This window comes from Pan troglodytes, chromosome 19 (assembly GCF_028858775.2).
Source record: "Pan troglodytes isolate AG18354 chromosome 19, NHGRI_mPanTro3-v2.0_pri, whole genome shotgun sequence".
Taxonomy (NCBI): Eukaryota; Metazoa; Chordata; class Mammalia; order Primates; family Hominidae; genus Pan; species Pan troglodytes.
In genome coordinates, this window is record NC_072417.2 from 89,903,003 (window position 1) to 89,923,098 (window position 20,096).

Sequence of the window (20,096 nt, forward strand, 5' to 3'; positions counted from 1 at the left end):
GTGAGCCGGGATTGTGCCATTGCACTCCAGCCTGGGCAACGAGAGTGAAACTCTGTCTCAAAAAAAAAAGTTTATTGAGGTATATTTTTCATAAAGTACACTAATATTAAAGTTAGAACTTGATGGAGTTTTGATGGAGTTTTACATATGGACAGATTCGCCTACCAAGATTAGGTTACATAGGATATTTCTAGCACACAAGATTTCCTGTGTTCCGTCAGCGGAAGTCATTCTTAGCCCCTAAACCTAACTTCCACCCTGACTTCTATCAGCATTACTTTTGCCTGTTCTTGAACATCATATAAATGGAGTCACAGAGTACATAATCCTTTTTTTTTTTTTTTTTTTTTTGAGACAGAGTCTTGCTCTGTCACCAGGCTAGAGTGCAGTGACGCGATCTCGGCTCACTGCAACCTCTGCCTCCCGGGTTCAAGCGATTCTCCTGCCTCAGCCTCCTGAGTAGCTGGGATTACAGGCGCCTGCCACCACACCCGGCTAATTTTTTTTTTTTGGCCAGGCTGGTCTCAAACTCCTGACCTCAGGTGATCCACCCTCCTTGGCCTCCCAAAGTGCTGGGATTACAGGCGTGAGCCACTGTGCCCGGCCCATAATCTTTTTTATTTGGCTTATCATGCTCAACATTCTGACTCTGAGATTCGTCTATGTCATTGCACATAGCAGTAGCTTAGTATTTTTTTTATGTCCATAGGTTATTGGGGTACAGGTGGTATTTGGTTACATGAGTAAGTTCTTTAGTGGTGATCTGTGAGATTTTGGTGCACGCATCACCTGAGCAGTATACACTGCACCCTATCTATGTGTAGTCTTTTATCCCTCACATAAGGCCACATTCTGAAGTTCCAGCTGGATATGAATTTTGGAGACACTCTTCAGCCTAAGTGATGGAGCCCCGGGCACAGGGCCCACGCTGGCCAGCGCCTGGTTCCACACAGGAAAGCCAAGTCCCTGTCCTGGAGGACTCAGGACTCCGTTCGGGGTTTCAGGCTGGCCACTCACAACCACACCCACGGTGGGTCGGGGGGTTCAGAAAGTGACCTGGCTCTTGCAAGACGGATGGAGAGGAGCCTCGCTCCAGGGAGAGGTGCCTCCAGGAAGGGCTGAAACGGGTTGAGGTCCGTTCCAAAGTCTCTAGTTGACCTGGCAGGACCCCTGGCTTGGCTTGTCTTGACATAGGTTGTTTGTGCCCTGGGGTCTCTGGTTAGAAGGTAGGACAGGCGCCCAGTTTTTCTCCATTTTGCGTGCCTCCTGTCATGATGGGAGCCTTAGAGCCCGGCTCGTCTCCAGCTCTGAGCCTGCAGCAGTGGAGGTTTCCCTGCCTCTGCACTCTGTCCTTGCAATATTCACTCCAGGCTGGGTATGGTGGCTCACACCTGTAATCCCAGCACTTTCAGAGACTGAGGCGGGAGGATCACTTGAGCCCAGGAGTTGGAGACCAGCCTGGGCAATATATTTTCTACAGAAAATTAAAAAAAAATTAGCCGGACGTGGTGGCTCATGCCTATTGTCCCAGCTACTTGGGAAACTGAGGTGGGATGATGACTTGAGCCCAGGAGGTTGAGACTGCAGTGAGCCATGATTGCGCCACTGCACTCCAGCCTCTGTCCAGGGTGGCAGAGTGAGAACCCTTCTCTCTCTCCCTCTCTCTCGCTCTGTGTATATAAAAAAATATTCATTCCTGTCAAAGGAGTGTCCATCTTGCCCCTGTAGGTCAGCATGGAAAGCAGCTCCATGGGCTTCATCTGGACTGATGTCAGAGCCTGGCAGACATCAAATCGGCATGTTTCTTCTTGGAGTGAACCCAGGCATTCTCGGTGGGAGCACATCACTGCCAAAAGGGAGAACACTGGTTCTTGAAACAATCTTAGCTGTAAGAAACCTCCTAGATGGGCAATAATGAGAAAAGGTTGATGTGCCCTGGTGTAACCCAAGTCCCTGTGGCTGCTGCTTCAACCACATCAATATCAGTGCTGATCACGAATGCAAACAGTGCTGATGTCACACAGGTGCCGCTGGCCACACACCTTACAGCTCTCTTCATTCAGTCCTCACCATGGTAGCTGCCCTTATGTCTTAAAATATGAGACTGGTGAGCACAGAGAGGCTCGGTGACCTGCCCAGGGTCACATAGCTCATAGGGGTCTGAGCTTCCTCTCATCTCCTTGTATCATACTGGTAATGAACCTTGATGAGTTTTGGACAGATGAAAAATACTCCTACTTCCTTCTGCCTGAGGACTTTTTGAGCAAACGAAGCAGGTAGCTTTTACGTCTCTTCTCTTTCTTTGTAATCTCACAGAAGGCTGTCGTGCATTCAACTTTGTGCTCCAAAAAGCCATGTCCAAGTCCTAGCCCCAGGACCTGTGACTATGACCTTATTTGGATATAAGCTCTTTGCAGATGTAATCAAATTAGGAGGTGCTACTGGATTTGGATGGGTCCTGGTTCCATGGTTCGTGTTCTTATAAAGAGAGGAAAGTGGACACAGACACACACAGGGGAGAAGGCCGTGTGAAGGCGGAGGCAGAGGTCAGGGTGGAGCAGCCACGGGCTGGGGAACACTGAGGGCTGCTGCTACCTCTGGAAGCTGGGAGGGAGGCCTGGGGGAGGCTCCCCTAGAGTCTAAAGGCGCCGGCCCTGCTGCCGCCTCGCTGTCTGATTTCCAGCCTCCAGAGCTGCCAGAGGAGAAATGGGTGTGGTTTTAAGCCACCTGGTTTGTGGAAATTATTTCAGTCGCCCCAGGAAACTAACACAAAAATGGTGGCATTTTTTATTTTAAGAGTTTTATGTTTGTTTGTTTTTGTCAAAGTTTGCCTTGGGCACTGAACTAGAGTGAGAGGACAGACTGGATTGTGTGTGCATGTGTGCGTGTGTGTGCATGTGTGTGTGTGCGTGTGTGTGCATGTGTACATGTGTGCGTGCGTGTTTGCTTGTGTGTGAGTGTGTGTGTGTGCACGTGTGTGTGCATGTGTGTGTGCATGTGTGTACATGGGGGGGCTTGTTCCCCATTCCTGTCATCTGCCTTTTGTCCCCTCCACTTCGGTGTCTGCTTTGCCCCCACCTGTCACCCTGACTAGTCCCCCGATGTATATGGGGCCACTGCCCTTTCTTTCCTTAGGAAAGGTGGAGGTGGGAGAGTGTGATGGCTGTAGAGGGCGGGTGGCCATTGAGGGTTCCTGCTATGCCTTCTCTAGTGGGCAGCTCACTAGGCTCAGAAGAGGAGGAGAGGTGGGGTTTGCAGACCCGAACGGAGCCCAGGTTGGAAAAATCCTTCATCGAATTCCCATTATGTGCAGCCATAAAGACCAATACCCTGTATAGGGATAAACGGAGCTTAAACTGGGCCTGCAAAGCCACGGGGTGAGGTAAGAATCAAAGGAAACCGAATTAATGTGTTAAAAAAAAAAAAAGGCAAGCAGCTCCCTGGAGAAAGACCCCCAGGGCTATCTTTGTGTGAGAAGATCTGCCAGCTGAGGGGAATCCATCTCAATAGAAGTTTGCAATGAGATAAATACTGCATATGACGGCTAATAAATGTCCCTGAGAGCTGAGTAGTAATCAACACAGGAAATAAATCCTCCAAAAATAAAAGCAACACTGGTATCGATGGTGAGGTGGAGGGCTGTGGTGGTGGCAGTCACCTCCTTTAAGATCCTGGGAAGGATTTGTTCTCAGGAAGCCAGTGATAATTTACCGGAGTTTTAATACCTGGCAAGTTCCCAGGCTTCTGCGGGTAGAATTTATTTTGGCACAATATGGCGTCTTGGGAGGAAATAGAGACAGACTCGGAGAGGCCCGGCTGTGCCTAGGAAAAGGCCTCTGTCACCTGTGTGATCCCTGGACAGAACCTAGCCAGGCTCTTGAATGGAATTCCTCTGCCTGTTTCAGCCCCATGCACTGCCCTTCAGCACACATGCAGTAATGCACGGACATGCCTGACACGTGCAGATAGGGTCACATGTGCAGATATGGGCACACGTGCCATTGTGGGCACACGTGCAGATGTGGGCACATGTACAGTTGTGGCCACACATGTAAATATGATTACATGTGCAGTTATGGGTATGTGTGCAGTTGTGGGCGCACATGCAGTTGTGGGCACGTGTGCATATGTGGGGGCATGTGCAGATGTGGGCACCTGTACAGTTGTGGGCACACGTGCAGTTGTGGCCACATGAAGACATGTTCCCTGACTGCTCAGGGAAGGTGGACGTGAGGCCTGGGGCCGAAGGGTGGGGGTGTCCACTAAAGGGCTCTCTGCAGATATGATCACACATGCAGTTGTGGGCACACGTGCAGTTGTGACCAACATGTGCAGATAGGGGCTTTCCCGTATGTCTGTAATGTGTGTACTGGATGGGGTGGGCTGCCAGCTTCATCTTCTCACCCGATTCACTCCCCACCATTTGGTTTGCTTGGGGTCAGGGTTTGGGAGCCTGGGGCATTGCAGAGCCTGCCGCCTTTGCCCATGGGCCTTACTGGCAGGACCGTCATGGGAAGGTCACCCCGGCCGGTTCTGTGGCTCACCTCTGGCTTCTCCCACTTAGGATGCCCCCTGGGGCCGGCCTCATGGAGCGGATCCAGGCTATTGCACAGAACGTCTCCGACATCGCTGTGAAGGTGGACCAGATCCTGCGCCACAGTCTGCTCCTGCACAGCAAGGGTGGGTGCCAGGGGGCGGGGGTACCCTCTACCCCTAGGGGGCCAATGAACTGGGTGCCGGGTGGGCCCTGGGAGGATGGGACACTTGGGGCGTGGCCGACTTCTCCTGACAGCAGCTCTGCTGGCTCTTCGGGGCCCCAGTTTAGGCTTTCGGCAGGACAACTGGGGATTCACTCCCCCCGACCCGGCAGGAGGGCGCTGAGGACAGAGGAGGTCCCTGGAGTCTCAGCTTCTGGGGTCCACAGTTCCAGGAGTGAGGCCACCTGGGGAAGGGTCCCTCGGCGGCCCCTCCAGTCCCTGTGATGTGGGGAGCAGCGAGCTGGGGGCTGCAAACCTCATTTCTGCCTCTTCAGAAAACGCTGGGGATGCTTTCGGGTGGGTGCATGAGGTCTGCCCATCCAGGCAGCTGCTGAGTGGCTGTTCGCACCAGCTCCTCACTGCATCTGAACCCCCTGAGGAGGCCAGGGGCAACCTCGGCCCGGGATGACCTTGTGGGTGGGTTGTGCGGCTGATGAGCTTTAAGGTGGGAAAGTCTGGCAGCGGATTGTGTGGGAAGCTGCCTCCCGCACCCAGGCCTCCCTCCCTGGGCTCCTCCTTGGACCAGGGACTTCAGCAAGGTGACCTCTCCCTACAGTGTCAGAAGGCCGGCGGGACCAGTGTGAGGCACCCAGTGACCCCAAGTTCCCTGACTGCTCAGGGAAGGTGGAGGTGAGGCCTGGGGCTGAGGGGTGGGGATGTCTACAGCTAGGGCCTCTCTGTCTGGCCCTGGCCCCTCACCCAGGCACAAGCTGGCAGAGGCCAACCTCAGGGAAACAGCTTCTCTGCTCAGTGCATCCACCCCACCCATCAATCCAAATCCCCCAGGAAGAGTCGCCCTCAGGTGTCGGTGCTTTCTCACAGCAAATGATTAAATCTCCAAGTGTCACCGCCAGCAGCCAGATTCCCCCAGAGACTCAGAGGAGTGGCCCTGGCTGCCCTGTCCCTGCTCCTCCTGGCCCAGCCAACAGCTGGACGGAGAGGCTTCCTGCCCCATTTCTGGGGCCACCACTGGCTGCATGAAGTCTGCCCTTGTAGGAGTCGTCCACAGCCGTGAAGTCAGCTCCCCACTGGTTCTGAACGCCCTAAGGGGTGGGCGGTGGTGCCGCAGACCCCTTCCTTGGTGACCATCTGGGATCACTGCAGGTGGATCCCGCCCTGGCTCCAGCCCTGGCTGCCTTGGAGGCTGCTCCCTGACCTTGGCCTCTAGCCCAATCCTGCTCTGGTAGCAGGGAGACGGGGACCAAAGGGAGAGGGAGACAGCCAGGCCCCCTGGCTCTTTGCCCCAGACCTTTGAGCCAGTGTTCTCTCCCAGTCTCTCCTCTTTCCAGACATGAGGGCTGGTGGTCCTGCCCCTGCCATCTCTGGGGCCCTTCAGGCAGGTCCTGGTTCAATCTCTTCTCTGCCCTGTCCCCTGTTGCATCAGTAGGGTGGGCCACATGGGCCCCATCCTTGACCTCAGGATGCACCCTGGGGGTGCACATGCGGGGGAGTCCCCGAGGGTCAGTGGGGCTGGCGCAGCCCCCTGCCCAGCCTGGCCCTCTCTGCAGTGGATGCGTGCCCGCTGGACCTCTGACCCCTGCTACGCCTTCTTTGGGGTGGACGGCACCGAGTGCTCCTTCCTCATCTACCTCAGTGAGGTCGAGTGGTTCTGCCCCCCGCTGCCCTGGAGGAACCAGACGGCTGCCCAGAGGGCACCCAAGCCCCTCCCCAAAGTCCAGGTGGGCCTGGGAGGTGGGTGGGCCGGTGAGGGGCTGGTGTGGCTGGACATTCTCAAGGACAGTGGACAGAAACCTCTGTCCTGAGGGAATGAGACTGAGCTGCTTGCCAGGTGTGTGGGCAGGTCCGAGCCCACCCTACCGGGCAGACGGGAGGCCAGCCTGCCAAGGCCTGTCTGCCTTCTTTGAGATGCCACCAAGCTGGGCCTGTTTGCAGGGCAGGTGGGGGGCCTGGAGATGCCCCCTTAGTGGACTAGAATAGTAGTAATAGCAGCTGTCACTTATTGAGGGTTTTCTGTGTCCAGATGCTTTATTTGCACTTAAAGTTCCCAGCCATCCTCGTATGATCGTATTTGACAGACGATGCATCTGAGGTTTACAATTGAATTAATGGGTTCGAGGCGCATAGTTGCTGTGGTGGCCACGTCTGTCCCCTGCCATCGGAGTCCTGGCTATGACCACCACCCTCACTGCCTCCCTGTCATGGCTGGGAACCTGGAAACTGCTATGGTTGGCCACCTCTGTGGAAGGGCTAGGGGCCCGTGGTTAGAGCTGGGCTGGGGAGGGTGTGTTGACAGGGCGGGCAGGGCTCCCTGGTTTTGGGGGCTAATGAGCCCCTTAGAAAGTGCAGGAGAAGCTAGAGCAGGCCCCAGCCTCATGGGAGGGTGCCAGCCCCTGTCCCCAGGCCAGCGGGGAATGATGGTGGCCGCAGGTTGAGGGGCAGAGAGCTGAGGTCTGGACCCCTCCAGGCAGTTTTCCGAAGCAACCTGTCCCACCTTCTGGACCTGATGGGCAGCGGGAAGGAGTCCCTGATCTTCATGAAGAAGCGGACCAAGAGGCTCACAGCCCAGTGGGCGCTGGCTGCCCGGCGCCTGGCACAGAAGCTGGGGGCCACCCAGAGGGACCAGAAGCAGGTGCGTGGCCCCTGCCCCCTCATGTGCAGGAGCTGAGAAAGCTCAGGGCCCCCACTTCTGAGTGGGCATGGAATAGGTCTTCAAACAAGCTGTAGTGGACTTCTGAATTTGATCAGAGGGAGAGAGGGGTAGGGATGGCAGAGTCGGGATAGATGTCTGTGGTGGTGGCCCCTGGCCCTTTTCAAGGTTGGGACCAAATGACAAGCCCCCAAGAGGTCCTGCATTCTGTGTACATCTGGTTCATGTCAGGCAGAAAAGTCATGGTATTGGCCTGGAAAGTTGGGAATGTTCTGGGGAGCTTCGTTAGCTCACGCCTCCATTCTTCCTTCCCTCCTTCCTTCCCTCCCTCCCTCCCTCCACCCAGTAGATATTTACGTGGCTCTCACATTGCCCTTTTATTTCTTTCAGAGCCCTTATCATTTCATGAAATTATCTCTTGTCTGTGTTCACTGTTGTCTACCTCTTCCATCTGGAACATTAGCTCCATGAGGGCAAGCACGTGACTATCTCGTTCGCCCATGTCCCCAGTGCCCGATCTGGTCACTCTGGTGCCAGAAAGCACCTGCTGGGGCCCAGCCTGGAGACAGGGTCTGCTGCCGGCTGGTCTCCTGGCCGGTGCCCCGGGGGGGCGGGGCTCAGAGCTGCTGCTCCTCCCTGCTGACCCTCTGTGTTCCGCCGACCCAGATCCTGGTCCACATCGGCTTCCTGACAGAGGAGTCCGGGGACGTGTTCAGCCCTCGGGTCCTGAAGGGCGGACCCCTAGGGGAGATGGTGCAGTGGGCGGACATTCTGACTGCACTCTATGTCCTGGGCCATGGCCTGCGGGTCACAGTCTCCCTGAAGGAGCTGCAGAGGTGAGTGCTGGGGAAAGCCACTGGCATCAAGTGGGGCAGGGAGGGGATGAAGGGGAACCCCTCCCCTCCCTCCCAGGGGCTATGGGAGCACCTGCTCTGCCTGCAGGTCCCACGGCCCTGAGACCCTGGGAGACATCCTGGTGTTCCGCAGGACATCACCACTCCTAATCCCCCTCCTCCTGCCCGGTCTTGGGGGATGTGGCAGGGAAGTGTATTTGCATAGCGCTGTCTGGCCAGGGCCTGGCTCCTTCTCTGGTGTTTCTGCTCAGGGGCTGACACGTGTTGGCTTGTGGAATTGAGCCACGTCTGCACGTGGGGTCCCCTCTGCCTGCCGTCCTGGAAGGCTTGGTTTCTCTTCTGAACCTGGGCTCCTTCTTGGGTCTACTTTAGGGTCTGGAGACCAGTAAGACGTGGAGGATGAAGGGGCGTGGGTGGGTGGGTAGTGCCTGTCTCTTACCCAGTGCTGGGCTTTTCACAGTCCCTTGGATGCTGTGGGAGGTGGAAGGGCAGTGATTAGAGGCTCCCCTGAGTGTTTGAGGGTAGGATGGGGGTGAGGCTGAGAGTGTGGGGATGTCAAGGGGGTAAGAGTGTGTGATTGGGTTTATTTTTAATCACTGTTTCTGTGGGATGTAGGAATACAGGAGATTTTTCTCTTTATTAACATTTATTGTAAGATATATGATGCATACAAAGTCTATGTAAAGTATGTTGTGAAACACAACAGTCAAATCACCTCCCATGTGTGACCATCCATTTAAGATCATGCTGTCACCAAGGACTCTGGGTTTGCCTGAGAGTGTCTGCCGATCTCTCTGCCTCCTCCCCAGATGAAACCTTAACTTGAACTTTGTGTATATTATTCCTTTGCTTTTTTTTTTTTTAAATGGAGTTTCTCTCTTGTTGCCCAGGCTGGAGTGTGGTGGCTCAATCTTGGCTCACTGCAGCCTCCGCCTCCCGGGTTCAAGCGATTCTCCTGCCTCAGCTCCTGAGTAGCTGGGATTACAGGCGCACGCCGCCACGCCAGGCTAATTTTTGTGTTTTTAGTAGAGATGGGGTTTCACCATGTTGCCCAGGCTGGTCTTGAGCTCCCAACCTCTGGTGATCCACCCGCCTCGGCCTCCCAAAGTGTTGGGATTACAGGCGTGAGCCACCGCACCCAGCCTGCTTTTTTAAAAAAAGTTTTTTGTTTTTTCTTAATAGTGTATCCATAAACAGTTTATGGTTTGCTTTTGTTTTGTTCTGGTTTCAAGCTTTGAGAAAATGGCATCTACTCTATGTGGTCTTCTAACTTGCTTTCTTCAAACTCACTCTGTTTCAAAGACTCATCCATCCATGTTCTTGCATGTAGCTTTATTTCATTCATTTTCACTGCTATATAATATTCCATTGTGTGAATGTGCCATAATTATGTATCAGTTTTTCCTGTCTGTGGATATTTTTTCCTGTTTTTGAAATGGTTTTGAACGTTGCCCTGGTGGACATTCTTGGACATGTCACCTGATGTACCTGTGTAAGTTTTTCTGGGTATAGACTTAGATGCAGAATTGTTAGATCTTGGCATGGTGAAAATTCAGCTTTACAAGATAATGCCGAATTGTCCTCCAAAGTGATTGCTCCAATTCAGAGACTCACCAGTGCATGAGTTTCCGCTGGTTCACATTCTCACCTACACTTAGGGTTGTCAGACATTCTGATTGAGGCATGATGATGTCTTATTATGGCTGCAACTTGCATTTCCTGAAAGATAATGGGCTGAGCATCCTGTCCTGTGGTTCTTTCGTCTTGATGAGATGCCCATTGATATGGGCATCATATGATAAGGGTTATCATTTTCATATTGAGTTGTAAGAGCTCTTTATATATTAAGGATATAAATTCTGTGGAAGTTACACATGTTAAAAAATCTTCTAATTTGTGGCTTGCCTTTTTAATTTCTTTATGGTTTTTGGGGGGAGGAACAGAAATTCTTGATTTTAATGTAATAAAACTTATCCATCTTTTTCTTTATAGTTAGCGATTTTGTGTTTGATGGAGTTCTCTGTTCTCTCTTTTCTTTCTTTCTTTCCTTTCTTTCTCTTTCTTTTTTTTTTTTTTTTTTGTTCAGATAGGGCCTTGCTCTGTTGCCCAGGCTGGAGTGCAGTGGCACAATCATGGCTCACAGCAGCCTTCCCCTCAAGCAACCCTCCCACCTCAGCCTCCTGAGTAGCTGGGATTACAGGTGTATGCTACCACCCCTGGCTAATTTCTGTATTTTTAGTGGAGACAGGATTTCACTATGTTGCCTAGGCTGGTCTTGAACTCCTAGGCTCAAGAAATTCACCTACCTCAGCCTCCCAAAGTGCTGGGATTACAGGCATGAGCCACCGTGCTTGGCTTTATTCCTCCTTTTCATTGACTTAAAAATGTTTCTATTGATACATACATAATATGTGTACATATTTATGGGGATGGGTGATATTTTGCTACATGCATCCAATATGTAATGATCAAGTCAGGGTATTGGGGATCTATCATCCTGAGTATTTATTATTTTTATGTGTTGGGAACATTTTAAGTCCACTCTTCAAGCTATTTTGAAATCTACAATACATTGTTGTTAACTATAGTCACCCTACTCTGCTATCTTTTTTTTTTTTTTTTTTTTTGAGATGGAGTCTCACTCTGTCACCCAGGCTGGAGTGCAGTGGTGCGATCTCGGGTCACTGCAACCTCTGCCTCCCGGGTTCAAGCAATTCTCCTGCCTCAGCCTCCCGAGTAGCTGGGATTACAGGCGGGTGCCACCGTGCCCAGCTAATTTTTGTATTTTTAGTAGAGACAGGATTTCACCATATTGGTCATGCTGGTCTCGAACTCCTGACCTCAGGTGATCCACCTGCTTTGGCCTCCCAAAGTGCTGGAATTATAGGCATGAGCCACTGCGCCCAGCCTCTGCTATATATATATTTTAAATCTTATTTATTTTAAAATAGAGATGGGTTTCCGCCATGTTGCCCAGGCTGGTCTCAAACTCGTGGGCTCAAGTCATCTGCCTGCCTCAGCCTCCCAAAGTGCTGGGATTACAGGCATGAGCCATGTGCCCGGCCTACTCTGCTATCTAACACAGAACTTATTCCTTCTATCTATCTATATGTTTGTACCCATTAACCAAACCAACCTGTCTTTATCCCTCCTCCCCACCACATTTGATGAGATTATTCCTCAGGGCCTTCCTTCAGGGCCCCAGAACTGTTTGCATGTGAATCAGCTTTTCTTCATTAACTTCTACACAGGTGGTTTCCTTGTGAGTCCCCACCAGAGCCTGCCTACTCTCTTGCTGGTCTGATTGGCCTTCTCTCCACTAATGCTAATGCTCTGTAGCACAGGAGTGTTGGAGAGCAGAGGATGCTGATGAGGACAGAGCCATGGCAATCTTAGGTCACTAGGGCCCAGCAAGCACCAGTCTTGGGCAGCTACTCAGTTTCTGCCTTTCTTCGCTGCAACTCAGAGTCTGCCAGTAACTCAGGTAGAACGTCTGTGACTCCGATCAGAGGGAGGAGTCTGGGCCAGTTGTATTGAGTAGTGAGAGAAGGAGGCTGGGTCTGGATTGTGTTGCTTAGGAGGCCACTAAATGACCCAGGGCTTTGAAGGTTTTCATCCCCGTGGCCTGAAATTCACAGCACTGGAGTCATCCTTTTAAGTGAATGCATTCGATGATTAGGCTTAGTAAAGAAAAAGTGTCTCCAGAGAGGAACAGCACGTGTAAGTGAGGCTATGGGGCAGAGGCAGGTTGGTGCCAGAGACTAAAGAGGCAGCTGCACGCCTGTGGCTGTGTTGAGAAGCACTGTCCAAGTCGGGGGCGGGCTCTGGGGGAGGAAATTCTCACCTTGAAATAGCAGGTCCAGGAGCTGCAAGGAACCCGGCTGGGAGCTGTCCCCGAGTGCTAGTGCTGAACCCACAGATACTCCCAATGCTGGGAGAGGGAAACAGCACGTCCCTCACTCTGGCTCTCACCCTGGTGACATCTTGTTGTCAGATCCAGCTGTTCGCACTGTGCAGGCCACTTCAGAGCCAAGGTGTGGGGCCCACTCGCCCGCCTGCACCCACTGCTGCACACTAGACTGTCTGCCCCCGGCTCCCTCTGAACAGAGAGCCTGGAATATGCATCGATGCTGTCTGTGGAGCAGAACGCTGCAGAGGCAGTTAACATTTGCAGATTATGAAAAGAGGTGTATACACTCATGCAGCCTCTGCATGCACCCATGCATACACATGTGCATATCCACCACATGTGTGCACATACATGCATACTCACCCACTCACATGCACACTCGTGGACACATACTCATAGCCTCTGCACCCACACATGCACACCCACTCACACACTTGAATATGCACACAATCCACATACACATGTGAAAATGCATGCTCCTACATGTGCAGACATGATGCATCTATACAGACACACATGCACACTCTCTTGCACACACATGCATGTCCACACCCCACAGAGAATCAGTGTTTTCTACCAAGCAAGGCTCCACTTCCTCTCAAGCTCTTGCAGATCTGAAGGTGCTCCAGGGAGAGGTTGCCCCATCTCTGGTTTGCAGTTTGTTAAATGGGCAGGCCCAGGGCTGTGCTCAGATGCCCTGGCCCTTGGTCCCCTGTGGGGTGTATGTGTGAATGAACGATCTTGCTCAGACAGGGCAGAATGGTGTAAACAGCTCAGCTACCTCAGGGGATCTTAGGAAGGTGATTTCTAAATCTGCTACCAAATAGAATTTAAAAACAACTAAAAGAATAAAAATAAAAGCAAAACCACCCTCCCCAGGAGAATTCCCCAGTTATGCCTACAAAAGTAACAGCATCAGCTATGGTTGGAATACATTCAGGGTGGGGGTTCTTAACCCTGGCTGCAGCAAAACCACCTGAAGCACTTTAGAAACTTACCAGTGTTTGGGCCCCTGTCTAGGCATCTCTGACTTCTTCCATCTGGGGTGGGGGCCCAGGTAACAAATTGAAGCTCCCAGTGATTCTAATGGGCACCAAAGGTTGGGAATTGGAAAAGCTTGAGGCTGTGGTTTTTCTAAGCCCCTCAGCCCAGTACACAGTCTGGCGGTGGGGTTGGGACATTGTAGAATGCATGGCTTCTTCAGAAGGCCTTGTCTGTGTCCCCAGTGCAGTCCTGGGGGATGGGATTGAGGCCCCAGGCTCAGGGCCCTAGAAAAGATGTAGAAAGAATGGGAGGATTCATCCTGAGAGCACCCAGGATACCCTTGGTTGCTAGAGTGTGGCTTAGTGGGGGGGTTGGGCCACAGAGGCACCCTGTGGAGGTGGCCCAGATGGTGGGGCGTCTGGCATCCTGCCCAGGGCATCAGGTGGGAACCTGCTGGCCTGGAATGCACTTTGTGCCACACACTTTCTTGGATGTACTTTCTTCCTTCTTCCTTTCTAAAGTGGGGGCATTGCATTGGTCCCCATAGTTGGCGGGGTCAGTGACAGATGTGAGGCCAGGGTGGAGGCAGAACTGTGAGCTCCCAGGCACATTCCCTGCTGGGGCCTCTCTGATACATAAATGCAGGCCTTTCCTTACAGTGGAGATGTCAATACAGTTTGAGATGTGGATGAGCCTCCTAGAGCTGCCATAACAATGGAGTGCACACTGCAGGGCTTACACAGCAGGAATGAATGAACAGCAGGAATGCATGAACTGAATCCTGGCGCTGGAGCATGCTGCAAGTCCAAGAGCCAGGTTTTGGCAGGGCAGGGCTGGGGCCTCCTGAGGCTGCAAGGGAGTCTCTGCCTCAGGCCTCTCTCTGGGTTCCTGGTGGTTTCCTAGTGAGGAACTTGGTGACCCTTGTCCTGCAGCTACATCTCTACAATCATCTCTGCCTTTGCCTGGTGGCCTCCCTGTGAGCGTGTCTGTGTCCAGATTTCCCCTCCCTATAAGGACCTATTGGATTAGGGCCCACCTTAATGCCCTCATGTTAACTCCATTACCTCTGTAAGGACCCCAACTCCAAATAAGGTCATAGCCTGAAGAACTGGGAGTTAGGACTTCAGTATGTCAATGTAGGGGGTGGAGGACACAATGTAAACCCATAATAAGTTGGCAGCCACTGGGGGGCCCTGGGCAGAGTTCCCACCGAGCAACCGCAAGCCCTTCAGGGAGAGGCAGAAGCACCCAGGGCCTCACCTCTCAGCCCTGGGAGCCGTTCTGTGGGAGCAGCACCAGGTTAATTTGAAAACAGGTCAATGGGATGTGAAGGTATTCTGAATTCCGAGTGTCTCAGCTTGGTTTCTGCGACAGAAATGTCTCCCTTGGCTGGCGAAATGACCTGCGTGGGAGGCGGTGGGACAAAGACGCGGCTTGTACATTTGTTGTAGTTTATTTGCAGATGTTCACGGCAGATGTCCTGGCCACTGATGGAGCAACAAGCCTGGACGGATGAGCCGGTCCCGCTCTGCTCCTTGGGTTTCGGTGTTTCAATTAACTGGCTCACTGGAGTGACATCTGGGGCAATGTGCAGGATCTACATCTGGCTTTGCTGCTGCAAGATGCTTCCGGGGTGAGGGAGGTGGCACGAGGGAGCCGTGCGCTCTGTGATGAGACTGCAGCAAGGTGATGTCAGCCAGTCGCCGCCCGCGCCCCGCCGTGCGCGGAGGGAAGAAGTCAAACCCTAGTGCCTGCCCAGCCGCTGCATCCTGAGATGGCCTCGTGCATGTGCAGGTCCAGGGTGGGCGTTTTAAAGTTAAGCCTTTCCCTTCCTGCTTTCCCAGAATCAGCTGTGCTCATCAATTTTATTTGCATAATTTCAAGCATCATTAATAGTACATGGCACGAGGAAACATTACTGAGCTCTTCCTCCATCCATGAGTGAAATTGGGTTTAGTAGAAAATTAGTTGACTTAACTGGCAAATGATGAAAGCTTGAGAGGAGAATGTTTAAATAAGGAGGACTAGGAGGGACAACTCCTGGCTGTCAAGCATGCAGCCAGGCTGGAAATCCGCCTCCTGCCTGGGGCCAGGTGCCCAAAGGAAAGGCTGGGGAGGATCCCCAGAGAATGACGAAGGTGGGGACTCCCTCTGCTTCCTCCCGCACAGTCCGCTGTGACCAGCTGAGGCAGGTCTTAGGTTTGGAACCCAGAGATCAGTTCTGGATATGACTGGCACAGACTGATCTGAACCAATGCAAACTGGGCCCAGCTGCTGGAAACCAGCTTGAGCTGACCAGAACCAGGCTGACCTGGGCAGCTCAAACCAGCTCCAGGGCGGAGGATGCTGCTCTTCTCTGAGGGGAGAGGAGAAAAGCACTGGGTTTGGGGCACACATGTTGAAACAGAGGTGCCCCATGGAGGCCACTGGGTGATGGGCCCAGGGGAGGTGTGGCATAGAGATGGGGTCTCGGCTGTTGACAGTGGTTGAACACAGTGTGGTCGAAATTGTCAAAGGATGGGAAAACAGGCTTGAGGGGCACAGACTTGGGAAATATCAACACAGAAAGGCCTCTTACAGGCAAAGGAGACTGAGGAGTAGCCAAGAGCAAGCCAGATGTGGAGTCATGGGTGCCTGTGAGAAGATGCTTCTAGAAGGAGATGTGGCCAGCAACACATTGCTCATTGAAAAGCCAAGTAAGAAGGAGACTGAAAAATGTCCAAAAAATTTGGTCACATGGGGCTGGGTGGGGCGGCTCACTCCTGTAATCCCAGCACTTTGGGAGGTCACGGCGGGAGGATTACTTGATTCCAGGAGTTGGAGACCAGCCTGGGCAAGATAGTGAGACCTGGTCTTTACCAAAAACAAAAAAATTAGCCAAGTGCGCCTGTGGTCCCAGCTACTCAGGCGACTGAGGAAGGAGGATCACTTGAGCCTGGGAAGTCGAGGCTACAGTCAGCCGTGATCATGCTACTGCACTCTAGCTTGGGTGACAAAGCAAGACTCTGTCTCAAAAAAAAAAAAAAGAGAAGAAGAAGAAGAAAGAAAGAAGGAAGGAAGGAGAGAGAGAAAGAAAGAGAATTTCGCCACAAAGATGTCATTGCTGACTTTGGAAAGAGCATTGTGGTGCAGTCGTGGGGACAAAGGTCCTAAACCCAGTGGGCTGTGGGAGTGTGGAAGGCGGGATGGGGAGGACACAGCGGTCGTGAGTGTCTGCACTCCTCCAAGGAGCTTGGCCAGGAGCCGGGAGGAGAAAGAGCGCAGGAGCAGGGGTTACAGAGTCGCAGGCAGGTGTGTCTGCCTCCTGAAGGCTGGAAGTCTGAAATCAAGACTTCCTCTGAAGGCACGAGGGAAGCGTCAGTCCCAGCCTCTCCCCTGTCTTCTGGTAGCCGCAGGTGTTCTTAGAGGGGTAGACGGTGTTCTCCCTACGTCCACATCTCTTCCTCCCTCCATGCATGACTCTGTGTCCACATTTCTTCTTCCTCTTTTTTTTTTTTTGTTTTTTTTTTTTGAGACAGAGTCTTGCCCTGTCCCCCAGCTGGAGTGCAGTGGCGCAGTCTCGGCTCACTGCATCCTCCACCTCCGGGTTCAAGTGATTCTCCTGCCTCAGCCTCCCAAGTAGCTGGGACTACAGGAATGTGCCACCATGCCCAGCTAATTTTTGTATTTTTAGTAGAGACAGGGTTTCACCATGTGGGCCAGGCTGGTCTCAAACTCCTGACCTCAGGTGTTCCACCCACCTCGGCCTCCCAAAGTGCTGGGATTACAGGCGTGAGCCACTGCCCCCGGCCACGTTTCTTCTTTTTATAAGGACACCAGTCAACTTGGATTAGGGTCTACCCTAATGCCTTCATCTTAACTTGATTACCTCTGCAAAGACCCTTTTTCCAAACAAAGTCACATTCACAGGTACGGGGATTAGGACTTCACCCTCCTTCAGCGGCCACAGTTCAGCCCATGATCAAAGGTGTGCTTGTTTATTTTTCGAGATAAGAGAGTGCACTCATGTTTAAATGTGGCTGCAAAGGAGCCAGAACAGCTGGGAGGTTGTGGACATAGGAGGGAAAGATCATCGCTGGCAGTGGCTTCAGGGGAGGGTCCCAGGAGGAGGGACAGGGACAGCTCTTCTGCCCTGAGAGGAGAGAAGGAGAAGAGACCAGGGTATACTGTAAATGCAGCAGGGTGGGGGGCCTGGGCTGGGGGCCGGGGATCGGGCACTCCTCTCTGACGGTTTCTATTTTATCTTCGATGCCGGAGGGGAGAGCATTTCCCACAAGCCAGGTGGAGGCAGCGGGAGATGCGAGGAAGTGGACAAGACCGAAAAACAACCCTCGGGCTCTACCAGGGTTTGTAATATGCTATCCCTCGAAACAAACAGGATTCGAACCAAATATGGCAAAATGTTAAGGCTTGACAAGGCTGGGAAGCGGGAGCATTGGAGCATTATATGATTTTCTATAATTTTCTGGATGCTTGGAATATTTTGAAACTTATAAGCACACAGATTAGGAAAAGGTGGGGAAGAACCGCATCTTGGCACCTAGACTTGTGAATGGCAGCTCTCCTGCATCACCCTCCCCGTTCCAAGAGGAGGCACAAGAGGCCGACGATTACAATTCACTAAAAATCCCCGGCCCCTCTCCTGTCTCCTTTTTCCTTCCCCTTCCTTCAGTTTCAAGGAGGCATTTTAACCTGGCTGAGCGGGGAGCGAGCGCAGGAGCACACATCCCAGCGGAGAGGCCTGGCAGCCAGACACCTGACCCAAGTTGGCTGGCGGTCAGAACCCTTCCCCAGGAAATTCAGACTTGGGTAGGCAGAAGACCTACCTAGACTGCGGGTAAGGGGACAGAGAGGGAGCAGGCGCCGGCATGCCGAGCGTGGCGGGGTCACGTTGAGTGCCGCCAAATGTCGTGGGCCTCTGCTGCTGGGGCCCGGGGCTGCCCTGGCCCCTGCCCTTCATCCTTCCTCGGGATCCAGGAGAGACCCTTCCTTGCAAGGGCCTCGCCTCCCCTCATGCTCCACGCGCTGCACTGGCGTCACAGGGAGTCTGTTTCTTGCAAGTCAAGGCCCCCCGGCCAAGTCTGAACATTGACCAATAAGCAAGACCGATGGAGGCCGTGCCATGTCGCCTTTCCCAGCTCTGGCCTGGCCTGTGTTGGGGAGGGCTGCAAGGGAAGACTCATGGAAATGACATCGCTGGCCCTCATGAGAGATCCATGCACCCCAGGTGGAGTGGGGAGAACTTGGGGAGATCAGATAAGAAATGAGGACAGACCAGGCCCTCGGCTCATACCCGTAACCCCAGCACTTTGGGAGGCTGGGATTACAGGCAGATCCTTTGAGTCTAGGAGTTCAAGACCAACCTGAGCAAGTGAAACCTCATCTCTACAAGAAAAAACTCAGAAAGAAATGAGGAGAAGGGCTGGCTTCTGGATGCTCCTGACGGAGGCAGGATTCATCCCTGGGGAGGAGGCATCAGGGCCTCTGAATCTCAGGGGTCGTGGGTTCTCGAGAAGGGATGAGGGGACCAGTGTTCTTCCTCTGCCAAGGACAGACCAAGAGAGCGTCTTGTCAGATGGTGGCTGGAGAGGAGGAAGGTGGCAGTGGACGAGCTTCAGGAACCATCTGTCAGGGAGACTGGAAGGAGCCACCCACGGGAAGGGTCAAACTCAGGGGTTCCCTCCTCTTAGAAACTGGGGCCAGGGCTGGTCTGGGGCTTTTTATTCTGGGTGAAGCCGGCAGAAGCACAGGGTGGTACGAATATTCTAGCACTCTTCCTGACTACGCTGTCAGGTTTGAGTCAGCCTAGTTGTGCTAAGTCCAATGCCAGGTGGGAGGTTTCACTATGACTCAGTGGCCAATTACATGCTTTCAAGTCCGGGTTTAGTGTAAGGATTTTGCACACCAACCATCACTGCAAATATATTCAGCACACACAGGCCAGTGGCTCGGGATACGAGTGCGCTGACTGATGAGCCAGGCAGGTCCGAATGTCCCTCGAAGTCAGTTTCTTTGCTGTGTCTCTGGCCTCTGCAGGGCCGTCCATAGTCATTTCTCAGCTGCCCCTGGCTTCACTTTCTTGTTGGGTCTCGGGGGTGCCTTCCCACAGCAGGTATCTCGTCACCCCAGTCCAGCATACATTTATCACTTTGAAGGATCAGCAGTTTGACCGTGGGCTGTCGCTTGTCATAAGTGACTCCATTTTGAGATTATTTAGGATCACAAAACACTATCCTATATCACCACCTGCCCCTCAAGTCAGAGTAGCTTTGGTAAAAGGAACGCATTTTCCTGGGAGCCCGACTGCTTTTTCCTCGGCATCTCTAGCGTGAACCAGCGGCCCTCAATATCCGAATCCAGGATGCAGGGGCTGCGTCTTAGCTTTTAGCCCTCATCTCCCACTGAGACTGCTCGAGTGGGATTGACAGCAGAGTCTTACCCCAAGGTCCCTGCACAGGTTGGTTCTCAGCAAAGGTTGGTGGAACCGGATAGAATAGCAAGAGCCTCTGGCACACAGGAATCACCCAAGGAACTGAAAATAATCCCCGATGCCCAGGCCCCAGCCCGGAGCAAATAGAGGGACCCTCGGGGTGGCCTGAGCACCAGGAGCTAAAGCCTGGATGAGAAAACCTGGGTTCGGGCTCAGCATTTACAGGCATTTATTCTAGAAATTGAGGCCTGTCTGTAAGGAAGAGGACTGGGAACGACCGGCGGGCTGAGTTCCCGTTCCTCTTCCTGCAGCCGTGCTGGCAGCCAGCGGGGTGAGTGTGCGGTTTCCTCCAGCTCTCCTGGGAGCATGACCCTATTCTTAGCTCTGAGTTTGCTTACTAGGAAAGAACGCTGGGGAAGAAAGTGTCAGCTTTGGACGCCAGCCCCACTTTGGGTCTGCAGTGTTGAGGATACGCTGCTCCCTCAGTTTCCCTTTCGGAGGCTCCCCCCCAACAACTGCACGCCTTGCACCGCACCCCCACCCCCGCACCCAT

The 20,096-nt window shown here is 53.0% G+C and overlaps 1 protein-coding gene across 2 annotated transcripts in view; it reads left to right on the forward strand.

Annotated features, from left to right (window-relative positions):
* The window catches only part of MGAT5B (alpha-1,6-mannosylglycoprotein 6-beta-N-acetylglucosaminyltransferase B), an 84,600-nt gene that overhangs the window by 29,570 nt on the left and 34,934 nt on the right, over positions 1 to 20,096 (forward strand). For both annotated transcript variants that reach the window (XM_054670720.2, XM_054670719.2), the window contains 5 exons: positions 4,565 to 4,680; positions 5,314 to 5,387; positions 6,266 to 6,436; positions 7,183 to 7,347; positions 8,032 to 8,201. In XM_054670720.2, the coding sequence (XP_054526695.1) occupies positions 4,565 to 4,680; positions 5,314 to 5,387; positions 6,266 to 6,436; positions 7,183 to 7,347; positions 8,032 to 8,201 (696 nt within the window). The remainder of the gene's footprint in view (positions 1 to 4,564; positions 4,681 to 5,313; positions 5,388 to 6,265; positions 6,437 to 7,182; positions 7,348 to 8,031; positions 8,202 to 20,096) is intronic.